We start from the raw sequence: 16,319 nt of genomic DNA, 5'->3' as shown, positions 1-16,319 counted from the left end.
CCAGGTTCTTTAGCTGTTAATAGAACCTGGAGCCCGTCAGGCTCATTTGCATATTGTTAAAGTCTTTTTTTGTAAAAACAAGGGCATAAGAATCTAAAACAAGAGCAGATCCTGCCAGAGGGGGCACACACCTGCATGTAAGTGTGATTGGTTTACATTCCTTCATCCTTGTAGTAGGATTTCCTATCAGGATATTTGACTTGCAGACAGAGCCCCGCGTCCACTGTAACCTCTGGTGAAGCTCTCTGGGTGCTTGACTTTAGTCCCAGACTGTAATAATCAGCTGTAAGGTATCTAATGAAGCTTCACTGATAATCCTTGTTCAATTGACAGCATATAAATTGTGAAAATCCAATTGTCACAGGAACAAAAAAAAATTGTCTGAAGTTACAATCTCACACAGATTGGGTCATAGTTGGAGCTACAGCAGTGGAGTTTCTGGATAAATAACATATATTAACCAATAATTTATGGTTTTTTTTTTTAAATAAATCAGTGAGTCAACCAAACAAGTGCAATTTTCCAAATGGAGGAGAACCCACACCCCTGAAAATGTTATTCTCAAAATTTACACAATTTTTGGGGGAAGTTATTCTACAGTAATAACATAATTGACTGAATACACTGTTCCTAAAGGGTTACCTGTACAGGTCAGTTTTGCTTGCTCAGCTGGTGTCCCCATATTTTACCTCTCTTCTGTTAAACTCATTGTGAATAATGGAAAAAAATTTGAAGTTACCTCCATTCATGGGGCAGGGTATAAAGTGTCTCACTGGTGGCTATAAGCTTTAGAATAAGGGTCCTTAGTAACTATTGCATATATAAATGCAATGGTGGTCACCCAGGCACCTAAGCCATATTTATAGAGTAGCAGAGTACAGTACTCAATTACCGGCCGACCTACAGAGTTTAATGTAGAAGTAGTACAGCGGGCATACATCGGTACTGCGGAGAGAAGCAGGGGATGAGCGCAGCTCACCCCCGCCCCTCTCCATAGGAATATACAGCGCACGGTGCCATACAGTGCTGTATATATGTCCCCCATGCATACGTGTTAATGTAGCTTTAAAGTGAGAAAAAAAAATTGCTTGAATGAACACCTCATCCCAAAAGTGAGTTTACAAAAGATGCACATTCTTGTGAATGCTAGGGTTCCCTGTGGCCGTTCCCCCACCAATCATGTTATTTGTGAATCTAAAATGACTGACATTACACATTAAAGGGCTCTTATGATATTCCCCACTGCATGGAGCTCTACTGGAGCAGATTCACACCCAGCAGTTCTTGTACTGAAATTGCAGAAGAATTTTTAGAAAATCCACTTAGCCAGACTTTTTATCTCCTATCAGAGTCCCGCCACTCACTCAGGATTATGCACGTTAGCCCACGCATACTAATAGACTTTGTAAACGAAGACTAGACAAGTGTGCCATATTTATCATAATTGCTCATGCTCAATAATACATCTGGTGTAGCTGAGAAAGGTTGTTCCAATTTTAAATTCCACAGGAAAAGGGATAAAATTCTGATCAGTAAAGGTCCCACTAACCATAAGAAAAGAATCCTTGTTTCCCCATTGCAATATTGATAGATTTGGTTATGTCTCTTATATGTCCTCCAAGTCTAAATATCTATACCACCTATTTGGTCGCTGGCTTTGCGTAAGAATCTTATTTCAAAATCGTGTCACAGTTTTATGTTGTGTTCTAGACTTACAAATAAACTGCGATGACTGGACACAGAGAATTGATATACCTCAAGTGAAATAGACATGAAGGGGAACTATGGTGACACCAACAAGTCAAGGCTGCAAAAATGACATACAAGTTCTGGTTGAAATTAAACAGGATTTAGAGAGAAGGATGTAAATGTCTTCTCTGCTGCCAGGGGATACATCAGTGTTTGCCTAACTTCCCCATAATTGTGAAAGAATCCCCCTAAGATGAGAAGAACAGCTTGTTCATTGCAAGTGTCACAATCTAGCCAAGCCTACAATCCTGCGCTGTCCACTCTCAGTGCTTGGGCTAGAGGAAAGCGGAGGACAGCTGCTCAGCCGCCAGGTCCTCCTCTGCACAGTCCCCGCTAATGTTACCAAAATGAATCATCAAACTCCCATAGAAGTCTGAGAAAACCATTTCCAATATCTTCTTTTCATGAACCGACCTGGAATAGCGAGAGGGTCGACATAAGGTTGGTTTCTAGTCGGCTGTGACGTGGTGTTTTGAAGCTCTCTGATGAATGGCTTGGACTGTCTGACGGAATTTGGAGGACTCCGGATTCAATTATTAGTTTTGTCTAGGACAAAAGTGGGAAAACTCTTGGATGGTTCCATGTTTTTGAAATGTAGGAAGATGCTCAATACTAAGAAACATGCACATACTATGGAGATACAAATGAGGAAAAACATGACTGTTCTCTCTCTTGTGGCCATAGCATGACTATGCTTATCACGGAGTAGTGGAGTGTCTTTAAGAAACTTCACAATGGGTACGACCTCTAAGGGGCTATGGCTCTAATTTATGGCCATTAGTCATATCAAGTACTAGGTCTATCATTCTCTAGAGAGAATTACAGAGCTTAGCGCTAATCATACACTTGGACATGTACAACTCAATTAATTTCCCAAATATAATTATTATCATCATTAATTATGTATAGAGCACCATTAATTCCATGGTGCTGTATAATCAATGATGAAATGTGCATCTGTCTCCGCTGCCCTCACTAATGTCTGGAGCTTTTATATCTTCTAGAAATCACTGACAGACCTGGCAGAGACCCAAAGCGTGAAGTTATGGTCTTCTCCAGTGGTTGCAGAATGCTTTACATTTTCTGGCTCACTTTCAACAAAGTTATGGATCTTGTAAATGCTGAGTAGGAACCTGGGAAGGAACACACTGTGGGATTGTGGGAAGGAGGGAGGGGGAGTCAATGGATGATGTAATTGTCCATGTCCCAGCAATATGACTGGTTTCTAGTAGATTAACAGACATCATCGTCAATAATTCAGCCTCTACTTGTGGCCGGCTTGAGAAGAATGTTTCTCTAAGAACATTACTGCCACTAGAGGGCATAGTAGATGCTTGTACCATAAGCCTCAATACAATTGCTTCTACTGGAGTCACATGACTACATGTGGCCAGGACATTAGTATCAGATCCAACCAAACATAAACTTATGACCTAACCTTATGATAGGACGTCTGTATCAAAAATGTCTTTCAGCCCCAAATACTGGATACTGTGCATGGGTTATACACAATATAAAAGTGTTACGCAACACTGCCAATTTCCCTGGCACAAGCAACCAGGCCTAAACATAGGTTTATGATGGGTTAATGATGGCCATACGATTTGATCGTCTTCAGTCTATCAATTATGACAATCCAGGCTTCCAAATGGATTCGTGTTTCTGCAAATTCATCATTTCCACAGCTAGATATTATTTAATAATGGTTTAGGAATAGTCACCAAGCACAAGTTGCCAACCATAAACATGGCACAAACCACAAAAACTGTGCCAATACAGATCAAATAGCAAGCTTAGACCTGTAAGAAGTTACCAAGATGTAAATCCATGTAGCCAATGCAAACCCATCTCACACATGTAGTGCTGAGTATATCATGCTGCAAGTGATGCTGCACAGATACATGAGCACTTTTGTTTCACATCAGTCCCAGTATCGGAACATTTTAAACCTCCTCACTGTCAGAGAGGAGGTGCTGGATTGGATGAGGGTGGGTGTTTTATGCTAATATTCTCTGACACTGTCCGATCAGCAGCAAACAGTTTGATAGAAGCTGGTGTGTACGTGCACAGTGTAATCTACCTATGGTCCTTCATCACTGCCTGCAAACCCCAAAGGTCACCAATTGACCTAAGCGAGTTGTGTGGCCCCAGCACTCCTGGTGGGACGCACCAGAGAGCAGGAGACCTGCACAATGCTGGTATGGGTTCAGAGCTAGCATACTTTGTCTCGGTTATCCCTGACAGAGAGTCCGTATACTTTTTCGGTCCAGGAGGTTTTTCTTCTCCATAGAATAATTAAATGCTACAGTACAGCTGATCACATAGAGATATATTGCACTAATCACACTGATCTCTACTTTTGAAGATCATCTGATACTTCCTGCTCTCTCTCTGTTCACTATTCTAGTTACCACAAGCAGATTACATCTCTAATAAACGATCCACCATTCATATTATATATTTATGGGAGACACAAGCATCTTCTGTGATTATTTCAATCCCACATAATCCTAAAGACAGGGTTCGACTTATATTTCTGCAAAAATCTGTGATAGGTTGCAATGTCCCTGGATGACAGGTACATAGCCACAAATTAGTAAGTAGGCACTTTTTTCCAAGCCCTGCCAGTATAAAGCTCCATGCAAACGGCTCTAACAGAAAGAAACAGGATATTCTGGGTTGTATGCCAGCATCATAAATTGCTGTCTGCTACTTATGTGCACAAGATCGCGAGGATTGCTGTCTTTTTGAAGAAGCAGGTTGCCCTACTCTCTCTCCATGACATAGAAGTAAGGAGAGAATTTACAGGCATCACAGGCTGTGCCTTTGGTTAGATTACCGGAGAATATATGGGCAAAATCTGCAGGTATTAAATGGAGATTGCGGAGGACATTCTGACCCTCATTTATGTGAACGTTGGATATGTGAAGTTGGTGGGTGCCTCAAAGCAGAGAAGAATTTTCTCTTTTTTTGTGATCATAAGTTCTCTGTCCCAGTAAATCTCTACAAATTAACATTAATCTTCCAAATTTTGAGAAACTGAATGTGCGGATGAAACCTTCTTTTATGCTGTAAGGAATTTTTTATATTCCAGATATTAAATGGCTGTGTGATGTGATAATAGTCCATGGTGATGGGTAAATAGAGCTATTTAGGGTCATTTTCATTTAATAAATGTGCTTTTTGTGCTGCTTCCACAAAAGGGAAGGTTACTTATTGCCCCTTTTTGTTGCTGCATGCTGGGATTTCTGAATTGCCTACTCCTATTGTGTATTCTTCCCTTGAAATTGTGAACAACATTATCTTTGTGTATGAAGTAGGTTAGACAGAAACAATAAGGGGAGATACGAGAACATGGACACATCTTATTAATAACCTGTTACACACAGGGACAGTATGCGGTAGTAACTTGGTTTCCCGTTTCATTACACTAGGACTGCAAAGTAGACAAGGAAAAACTTTACCGGCCTACCCATCGTGCCCCTCTTCCCGGGAACTCCAGGCAAACCCTGTGTGGAAAGAGAAGAAGACGACTTAGGTTACAGGTTCACAAAGAGCCAATGTGAAAAGTCACTCAATAGAAAATCACAGAAGACCTTGCACGTCCACATTAATCTGCTGAATAAAGACCCTCACCCAAAGCTGAACCTGCAATATGCTCCAAAATACTAGGAAATGTAAGGATTCTGGTCAATAACAACACATTTTTTTTTAATGTAGAGCAATGGTTTAGCACCTTATGAAATAAAGGACCTGCTATTATATCAGGAATATTGCCTCATGTATACTCTGACAGATGCATGGGCAAATCGTTTTTTTTTTTTTTAGAGAAGGAACGTGAAATCTGAGGTTTAAAAAAATGACAGAACTCAGGCACCAGGTATGGGAATAGTGCAGTTATTCTGAACTTCTAAGCGACATTCTCCTACGGTGAAACACTCCCCTTTATCTGCACTTATTATCAGCATTTTTCCATAGATGATCATCCTTTTGATGATGTAGCTCATGGTGACAGAGTAAACAGACACCAGAACAATTACTCACAGTACTCGGCCTTCTTTAAAAGAAGGTCAAGACTTCCCGTCCAATTCTTTTCAATTTACACACTCCCCGCCTGTACTCCAATGCCCTATAAACCTGTCACCCACTGTGCTCAAAAGTCTCTAAAGTGATGGACACCTGATGAGTAAAACAAATCTATAAAACTAGTACTTGCTCATCAATTGTGCACAGCGTCATTAGTGCAGCGACTACTAGAAGTCTTCAGTCTGTGTAGTAGACGCCTCTCTAAGAGGTTTATTTCCAGGTTTGGAGAGCAGAAGACATGGTTGTAATTATCCTTTGAACATCACAGACTTCATGCTTTTTACATCAACCAAATACCAGTATTTAAGCTGAATTTAGGTCCAAAGAACTTACAAAATGTAACACTCATGCTCTAAGTGGACACATTTTCTACTAATCAGCAGAAAAAATTTTGCTGTAATCATACAGTTTTTTTAGGCATGTCAAGAAAGTCAGATGTGTGTAACATTCAGGACCTCTATCATCTGGTCCTTGATCTTTGTAGTCATCTTTTATATAGCGCCAATTCATCAAGTAGGGTTTATCAGGGCTTGTATATCAAAGGCCTAGGAAGCTTAACTCGTTAATCGATTAGTTTTTTGTAGTGTACAGGTATTTAATCGTATTATAAGAAAATAGTTGTTTTTAATATTGGCCACGCTGGAGAATTTTTTCTACTTACCTATATCAGCACCCCCTTTGTTGTATAAAGGTCTTCTACATCAGAATGAGCCCACAAATCAGCTGAATAAAGGGGTCACGGCAAGGGAAGAGAAATAGCACAGCTCTGTACCCTGTACAGTGGCCTAATATGGTACTGCAGCTCTACCCCTTTAAACCTAAGACACCTGCTGTCACATTCTTGGTCACTGTGCAATGTACCGTAGATTATGAGTAATGTAATCAATAAAGAGATTTGCATCGATTATTGTGTGCCAAAACCAAAGTGGAGACGTATATTAAGGTATAATGGAAAGATCAATTTAATAATATGGCAGCCTATATCCTTAAATTTTCAAAGAAAAGTCTGCTGTAAGGCCATCAATAATGAATTCATCAATAGAGTAAATGAGAAATGGCGCTGAAGACATAGAGAATTACTCACGCGTTCTCCATCAGCTCCAGGCAACCCGAATAATCCTGGAGGACCTATATACCCCTGTAATGAGAAAGAGAAAAGATAATGTCAGACTGAGGTTGATAGGCCTCACTTTCTGCCTGTTTGGGCATCAATTTCTTGATGATGGACACTTCTCCTCCAGCGCAGCTCTGCAGCCCTCCGTGATGAGATAAACCTTGAGGCAAGTGTATATGCCCATGGACTGCATGGTGCTGGCTTCCACGATGTAGTCCAAGGGCACATACCCTCACACCAGGGACCATGGTGTGCAGAAGGGAGTCTGGGCGTGCAGCCTACAGGGACCTGCAGTGATAAATGCTAGTTAAGGGTTAGTGGCGACAAAGTTCACATAATCCTCTTGTTAGTTGTAGCAAAAAAAAACATCAATACAGAAACAGAGCTTTCACCCGTTAATAATAATTATCCATATCTATGACTTAAAGCGACGAGCATGGAACCTGAAACAGGAGCTTCAAACATGAGCTCAGGAAAACCAGATAACAGTAGCACAACTTGACAGACTACAGATATGAACGACGTCTGCTCCCCGCTTTATGCTGAAGATGAATTTACTGCTTGAACATTTAGAAGGCAATTGCATTTTCAGTCACTTTATCAAGTGCAGCAGAACAAGGCAGCCCATTCAGTCCTGCCACTAATCTTCACATTTATCCATGGGAGGAGAAACAAAATTGGGGGCTATAGGAAGATGAGATTAGAGAGCTTCTCCATTTAATCCACTTGTAATAAGTTCCAGATCATAGACATTAGCTGCAGCAGACGTCTTCGTTTATCCGATTAGTTTTCAAGAAAACTGGCTTTTTGCTGCGGAAATAAGAAGCTACCCTAAAATCTTTTAAGGAATATTTAACATAGGACGGGCTGTGGGATCACAATGATCCCTTTCCTACCTTAGCAACATGATGCCTGTCAATATGTTATATTATTTCAAAGGACTATATGTGAAGAAGCCGATGGTTAGTGCAGTGCTAACAAGGAGCACCCCAGCAAACACATGGGGAGATCTGATCACAGATGCTTAAGGCAGGGCCTTGCCTCTATCCTTGTCTTAATTGCATCACAATTAAGGGCACTCTAGGGTACATGCTCATGGTGCAGATTATGTGTTGTTTAATGGTTGCAAATGCAGAAAAATAGATTGCTAATAGAGCATGTTTACGCCAAATTTTTCAGAATGGGCCTTGGGGTTTTCTTCCACCTCAAAATTTTCTCCAAAGCTCCGTCTGATCTTTGGGTTTCTGCTGCAGATATACAAGTCAATGGAAGACATCCCTGCTGAGAAAGTCAGCTCGTCTGTCTATGGTCTCCTTCCTGGGTTATGTGTGTGCATGCAACTGGAATATCTTACTGGCACTTGAAGGAGAACTACTGTATTTCAGAAAGACCGGCTGGCTTGCATAACAGGAACGGCACTGTTCAGATTATCAAACATGTAATTGTATAATATAGATTATCTCAGGAGCAATATATAATAGCAAGTAATAAAATGGCAGCTGTGGGAGGACATATGTTCTTATTCACAGCAAACTACAAATAAAAGACATTGAATTCAGCCTTTCCACTGTACGAAGCAGCTGATGAAAGAGCTTGTACTTGTCGCCATGGAAAATATCAACATATGGAATCTTTTACATCTAAATCTGAAGTCTGCTTCTGCATGCTACATGTGTTCTAGCATTGCTAGCCCTTTAAGGTCTTAAATCTAGTGTTGTGGATCGGTAACATCTGCCTTGCAGCTCATGCAATGTTAAGTGTCTACTGGGTGACCAAACTAACATATAGGGGCAAATTGCTGCAAGCATGGCCTATTTTGCAACGTCTTGTAAAAGTTGCAGCAAGTTTTCACTGTAAGAGATTCTCTGTGACCCAAATCTGAGTAAAGATGCAATCCTCGAAGTCTGCATGTGGCCTCAAGATGTGTTCTTACTCGGTTCACGGTCTCTCAGCTCCAAACCGTGTTTTTTTTGTACAATTACTGCCCATAGAATAAAGAGCTGACATCGCAGCAGTCTATACAGTAACGGGTGTGGAAACTGTGAACCGTGTGGATTTCTATAATGACAAGAACAGGAGTTTCACTCCTATTTTTTGGGTACTAAGAGATGTAAATCAACCAATCTAGAAAGCAAAAGTTATCGATGAAACAAAATACAACCATTAGACTTGGTAACGGAACATGAAAGGAAACCAGATGTATATTTTGATCATTTCTGTAAATGTATGACAAGCAATAACGGAGACAAAATGTGGAGCAGTCATCCATGGCCGCCAATCAGAAAAGAGATGCCACAGCATAAACAGAGCTGGTATTAGTGACAATCTGAGTGGCTACCAAGGGCAATACCTGCAAGGGCCTACTATGCTTGGTCATTGGTCACTACATCATACTACGGGGATGCAATGTGTTATGGTTATGGACTCGTAGGCTGACCAGACTATAATAGGATCCAATCCAATGAATAGTTATGCACATCCCTGCTCCTCCACATTAGTAAACAAACCAAAATTTCTTAGTCTGAAGAACCCTTTTTTTTTCCAGGATAAGAGGTTATTTGTGATATCCAGTTCTTGACTCCTAACGTAATTACAGTATCTGTCCTTGTTGGCAACCATTTAACAGGACTGAAATAAAAACACACAATATCAATAAAGCACAAATTCAAGTAATGTAACTTGGTTATCTAAAACATACAGCTACTTATCTTTATACATGGCTAACGGCCTGAAAAACCACTACACAACACCACAATTTCTTCTCCTTTCACATTACTCCATACCAATCCTTTAACATGGGGATTGTAACCATACACTGAATGTATATACCATCATGGTATCCAACCATTGTGTGATCCTAGAGGTATCTTGGCTACATATTGGGGTGAGAGGGGGCTTTGTGACACTAACCCGACTTCCCTTTGGTCCTGGAGCTCCGATCGGTCCTGGTAATCCCTGGAGAAAAGACATAAAAAGGAAAAAGGGAAACATTCAGAACTGTCACAGAGCACTACTAGCAGCCCAGACCATAACCGGTAAGAAAACAAAAGTCCTAGATCAAAACATTGTTTATTGTGGGTCAAAGTGGCCAAAAGTCAATTGTTGCTCTGGCCACTATTTCCAATAATCAATAATGGGGTTACTGTCTAAACAACAACTTCTATCTATACATTCACAAGATAGGGGAAAACGAGCTGATTGGCCAGACTGATGGGTGGGACCCCCATAAACCTGGGACTTTGGGACCCCTGTTCTCAGTAATGGGTAGATGTGCAGGTTGAACATGGGCTCCATTCACTGTCAATGGGAACGGACGCAGAAAGTGGGGAGCTATACGCTGCCATTTTTGTCATTTTCATACAGTTGAATAGACTAGCAGGGCAGATGCTCATCCTGTTGATCCATCCATTATTTAGAATGGTACCACGGTCCATGGAGAGATGGGGGGCCTGTTGTCCTGATTGGCAGTCCTGTGGATAGGGTAGAACTTAAATACTTGGGACAACTCTTAAATACAGTGTGACCTCTGCGAAAAAAACAAACTGATAGCACATAGACGAAAAACAACCTTTGTGCGCATGTAGCCTAAATGCAAACTGCTTTTAGACAGCTGCTCCACTTTAGGGAAAGCTGCCCTTTTCCAGTGCCATCCTAAGAACATCCTATTCTAAAAACAGGTCATCAGTAACCTTTGACAAAAAAACTCCCCTTTAAGATCAGGATCCTTTTTGGATTTGTCTGAAAACTTTTGGCGAACCCGACCTGTCCATGCGTTACATAACACTACATTTCACCAGCGGCGGCCACTGCATTGCAAATTATGTGGCTGACCATCAAGTGAAACAAGTGATTACGGGTGGCAAGAAAACCCAAATCTTAGTCTTCAGCCAGTTTCATTTTACAAGAGTTTGTCTTCTTTAGTTTTGGACTTTCACTTTTGGAAACAAATTTTATTCTTTCATTCTGCAAGTGTAGAAATATTTTTACAAATGTAATATTGTCCTAAGTACTAGCCAACTTTTCTCTAAGTGTGTGGGAGCTTCCACCTGTGGGACAGGGTTTTGTTCTGCTCTAAGTATTACACCTATTGTGAATTTTAGTCACAACAGACCACAAACCTGAAACGTTTATATAATTTCCAGTCAATAATGTGTACAAAGCTACATAGTTCATTCTTCTATAAAATCTAAACTATTCAGCTTTGGAGCCTATCCAGAGAGAGATACAATGTAATCTGGAGAGACACATAGATATCCTGTCTGAGCTCTGGACATCTGGTTTCATTTCATATGGAAATACAAATTGGCAAAATCTTGACCATCGAGCTGCACTATTGTCCTAAATCACATTCTCTCCATGTGTAGATCATTTTTTATCCACAAGTCATCTCCTGTAATATTATACCGTGATTGTATATTGCAGACAAAGTATTGTATACAGTCTTGTGTTCCACATTAACATCAATAACAAATGTTTTACAGTTTCTATACTAAACTAAAGTCTCCCACAGAGGTTGGAGATACTGGGGGGCAATCACTAGTTATATAGGAAGCAAATCTGCCTCCACTAGACCCTCCGTATCTGTAAACATTCATCTCTAGCTATCACCCAGGAAACTGCAGAGGTAACCTGCTCACAGCATGGTAAGATTTACTGCACCTGCCTGCCAGGATAACCTTTGGCCCCTGGACTTCCTTCTGGTCCACGTTCCCCCTGCAAAAGAAATGAACAGCATCTTCATAAATACTCATTGATTATTAAAATGCCCCTTTAACCCCTTGCATGTCACAGAATCGGGATTACGCAACAAGAACCTATCCTCCTCCAAACCAAATACTGAAATGTGATGAGTTCCTTTAAAAGGTGTCAGCTAAATCTTTATCTATAACACATGGAAAGGTTTGGGGCCTTCGCTCTCTGCCAAGAGGCTTTAAAGAGTCAATGGCCTCTCTTGAAACAACCCTACTATTCATTTCCATCCCTGTGCTGCCGAACTTATCCAAACATGAAGGGGGGGAGTGGGGGAACAAGAGGGTTACAGTGTGTGCATTAATCCTGTCACTGGGTGGACCTGGAAGGGTTAATGGATGGATTAGGCATAACGCTGAGTGCTGGCGATTTCCACTAACGTCACGTTAAAAAACACACATTTATTCTTTATAATTTTGAAAGTATTCCTGGCTGTCATTTTCAGAGTACTCCAGGGACTGGATAGACAGACTCCTGTGAGGAAGCAGCCGCTCATGTCAGACCAGGTAGTAAAAGATCCTTAAGAGACATCAGCTCTGCATGGGATTAGGGATCATACATCATACTACAAGAAAACTACTTGTATCACCGGGAGCACTATATTACCAAAGCTAAATGATCCCAAATCTGCCAAGGGAGTTGTATTTTTATGTCTTTATGACCTCAATTTTTCCATAAAATCGGATTTACTCTTATGTCAACTCATGGTCACCTGCACTGAATAGCAGACAAATAAATGCACTGTGACTGTAAGGACATCATCTTACCGGTTCACCAGGATGACCTTGGGGTCCGGGATGACCTTTCTGTCCCTAAAAAGAAGCAATGTCACATAAGAAGTCAACAAGTATTCACATGCACGTCATATACAGAAATTTGCTTAGTAATAGAGGACAAAAAATAACTCTACATTCAGCGTTTTCTACTTCCAGAACACCATGGGTGTAGTAATGTCAGTGCTACTACCACAGCCACAGATCCTACTACACAACTTCTGTAACAAGGGGCATAGCTAGAGGGTGTAAATCACAGCTCCTGCTCTATGGATACCTTAATTCTGCACCAGGAGTCACAGGGCTACAAAACGGTCTTCCCCTGCCTTCAAACGGACGGACAAACTTTTAGACACTGAGTGCCCAAACTACAATCAAAACCTACATATTTTTTGCAAAGTACCAATGCGACAATTTAAGCAGTAACTTATTACTCCCTGCTCTGTCACAGGTTTGAATTGTATAGGCACCTGAGGACACCAACACAGTAGAAAGAAGCAAAAGAAATTTGGGTCATCATTGTAGCTTCCTTCTAGGGTCCTGGGCTGCCTGGGACTGCAAGAGGCCTTGAGTTCTGTCCGTCGAACCCTGCCCTGGGGTGATGGCAAGGGTGCCCATATAGAGAGCTCTGGGTGCCACTTGTGGCACCCGTACCATAGGTTCGCCACCACTGCCATAGGAAATTATGGGACATCATTTGAGCCAGGAGGGGACACCCCAGGGTGACTCTTCTCCATCCTTGTGATTCCTTCATATGATTACAGCATTCCCAATTCATTCCAAGGTAATCTACAGTTTTAGACCTATGCACTGACCAGAGCATGAAAATGCAGTTGTAACGAACTTCCTCCATTATTTCTACAGGCGATTTATGAATGAACAAACTAAGCTAAGTGCTTCTTTCATTACAAAGTCTAACACTATCCAATCAGTATCAGACTTCGGAACGATACTCCATTAACATTTAACCTACGGCAGTTAAATCATCCATATACTTTTGGGAAGAACAACAAAAAGAGTTATTTGACAGTTATGACAAAAGATATTTCAGAATTGTTAGTTCTAGGGAAATATATTTATTTATAGCCAAAAACGGGAGAGGATTTACAAAGAAGAGAAGTAGCAGTAGATCTCAGGTGCTGCTCACTATAAAGGACCAGTGACAGAACAAATGACAGAAAACACTGGGGGACTGTATGGAGATGTGGCTGGTGCATCCTCACCCTCATATATGGCAGTTTGCCTTCAAAACCCCATCAATAAAAGCATAAAAATGATGGAAATCTGTTCTGGTCAGGTGATAGACACAAAGACGCTGCATTCACAGGTGATTATATATATGTTTAGACCTAAATACTCATGCTTGGAAACAAGCAACACGTTCATTTTGCATGAATTGAGCTTCTAAATGCAACGCAAATGCAGCATGTGCAGCAAATGCAGCCTCAGTAGCTTGGGAATCGATTTTCTCATTTTTTTCCTCACACAAGGGATGGCCAAATGCAGCATCTTTCGATTATCTTCTGTGTTTCTGATGCAGATGAAATCCCAGGATTACACACTGAACTACAAATGTAGTAAAGAGCTGACACTTACTGAAAAGAGGTGACAGAAGCCTCAGCTGCCCACCCTCCTCCTCCTGTGTCCGCTGATAAAGCCCCCGGAGGAGTTATGGGATTGGGGGTCAAAAACAAACAATGATATTATAACATTTATCTAATTATTAGTTGCTCAGTGATTCTGGATCCCTAAAGCCAGACAGGAAGCCAAAACCGGTCACCCTGTGTCGCTCCTCTTGAGAGGGGCAAGAAAGTATATATTTAGGGTGCGGTCACAAGTGGCGCTTGTATACAAAACGCAATGCAAGTGCCGCATATTTGTTTCCAGTGGCCTTCGATAACAAGCACCCAGTGTTATGCATTCATTACATGATAAACACTTGCCAATCGTATGCATTTGACTAGAATTGCGTTTCTAAATGTATTGCAAGCTCCGAGTGTGAACGCAACCTTATCTTTCTTTATGCTAGGACTACATGGTGACACTTAGCACCTGGGTTAGACAATTTGTGATGGTTATCTTGAATTCTCATTGGGGTTAAAAAATAAAAAAACTTAAAAAAAAGTCTCCCATTGAAGACATTGATGACAACAACCTAACGCTGCAACTGTAAGGACATTATTAGGATGAAATAGATGAAACCTCAGCGACCCATTATCTTGGGAAGCAGCTATGCACACTGCAAAAGAAAAGGTTCCCACGACTAAGGAGTAGATTGTCCCTCTATGCAAGGTACAGCGGCTCTGCTATGTGCATGTGTAAGGCCTCATCACACACAGCATTTGGATTGTGCTTAAAAACTCAATCCAAGCGCGCTGGGGAGGAGCTGGTCTCAATCTTAGATGTGTTTAGAGCCAAAAGCTTGTGATCGGGACTGAGCACCATGAGGGAGATTTATCAGCATCACAGTTATTTTGCGATTATGCCACCTCCACGCCATGTGAGTGTAAGGGGTGCAGCTGCCTGCCAAGTGGCTTTTTACACAAAAATCGTTGGGGCCGCCGCCCAACGGATACAACAAGATACATGTGTTTTGCCAGTAAACGATACAAACCACGTGGTGTTCATTCCTGATCCCAAGCTTTGTGCAAACACATCTGTGATTGGGGGAAACTCCTTCTTATTGTGATTGAAATGCTTCAACGCAATACAAACACAGCGTATGAATAAAGGGAACCTGTCACCACATTTTCCCAAATACAGCTTGTGGCAGGTTCCTATAGAGCTCTTCTAACTAGCTGACACCCTTCTTTCAGCTAAAAATAGTTTCCCTTACGTCCCGATAAATCAACTTTATTGTACATTCCCTGGCATCAGAAAAGGCTTGTACTGTTTGGCTGGCCCATCTACACCTACCCATGTTCCATGCTTCTTCTCATCATGTCATGTGACCAGGATGACATCATCACAGGTCCTTCAGCCTCCTAACATTAGCAAACTGTACAACCATGCATATATCCGATCACATGACTACATGATTACATCATGGCATGATTACAACAGCCTCTGAGGACTACCGTTTCCCATCCTCCATGGAGGCTGCTGTGATTTCATGTGATCAGATACATACATGGGGTAGACAGTGTAAATGTAACAGGACCTCAGATGACATCACCCTGATCACATGACATGAAGTGCCCAATGATGTAACAGAGCTCTAACTCAATGGGGGTCATTTACTAAGGGCCCGATTCGCGTTTTCCCAATGTGTTACCCGAATATTTCCGATTTGCGCCGATTTCCCCTGATTTGCCCCGGGATTTTGGCGCACGCGATCGGATTGTGGCGCATCGGCACCGGCATGCACGCGACGGAAATCAGGGGGGGGCGTGGCCGAACAAAAAACGGACGGATTCCGAAAAACCGCCGCATTTAAAACAAAAAATCTGTTGCGGAGCTTGCACTTTCCTTCACTCAGCCCGGCTCGGTGAACTCCAGCGCGTTCCGATGCTTTTCAGCGCAGCAGCGCCACCTGGTGGACGGCGGAGGAACTACCTTAATAAATCCCGGCCGGACCCGAATGCAGCGCAGAGAACGCGCCACTGGATCGCGAATGGGCCGGGTAAGTAAATCTGCCCCAATGTTCCACGTAGCAGAATGTTCTGTAACAGTGAGACTTGTCAATCAGGAACTAGGAGAAAGAACAATGCAAGTACCTCATGAATATGCAGGGCTTCATTGGACTCAAGTTGTGACATTGGACTTGCGTCAGGGGAGTTGCATATAAGTTTACCAATCAATTTTTTAACATTGCAGCAATGGAAAGTAACCATTTAGAGATAAGGGCA

The 16,319-nt window shown here is 41.7% G+C and overlaps 1 protein-coding gene across 2 annotated transcripts in view; it reads right to left on the bottom strand.

Annotated features, from left to right (window-relative positions):
- COL27A1 (collagen type XXVII alpha 1 chain) overlaps window positions 1-16,319 on the bottom strand; it is a 192,088-nt gene that overhangs the window by 124,677 nt on the left and 51,092 nt on the right. For both annotated transcript variants that reach the window (XM_072124196.1, XM_072124195.1), the window contains exons 8-12: window positions 12,466-12,510; window positions 11,609-11,662; window positions 9,860-9,904; window positions 6,920-6,973; window positions 5,214-5,258 (exon numbers count right to left, since the gene is read on the bottom strand). In XM_072124196.1, the coding sequence (XP_071980297.1) occupies window positions 5,214-5,258; window positions 6,920-6,973; window positions 9,860-9,904; window positions 11,609-11,662; window positions 12,466-12,510 (243 nt within the window). The remainder of the gene's footprint in view (window positions 1-5,213; window positions 5,259-6,919; window positions 6,974-9,859; window positions 9,905-11,608; window positions 11,663-12,465; window positions 12,511-16,319) is intronic.

Source organism: Engystomops pustulosus, chromosome 9 (genome assembly GCF_040894005.1).
Source record: "Engystomops pustulosus chromosome 9, aEngPut4.maternal, whole genome shotgun sequence".
Lineage (NCBI taxonomy): Eukaryota > Metazoa > Chordata > Amphibia > Anura > Leptodactylidae > Engystomops > Engystomops pustulosus.
The sequence above is the reverse complement of the archived record's forward strand: the minus strand, read 5'-3'. Positions and strand labels throughout refer to the sequence as shown.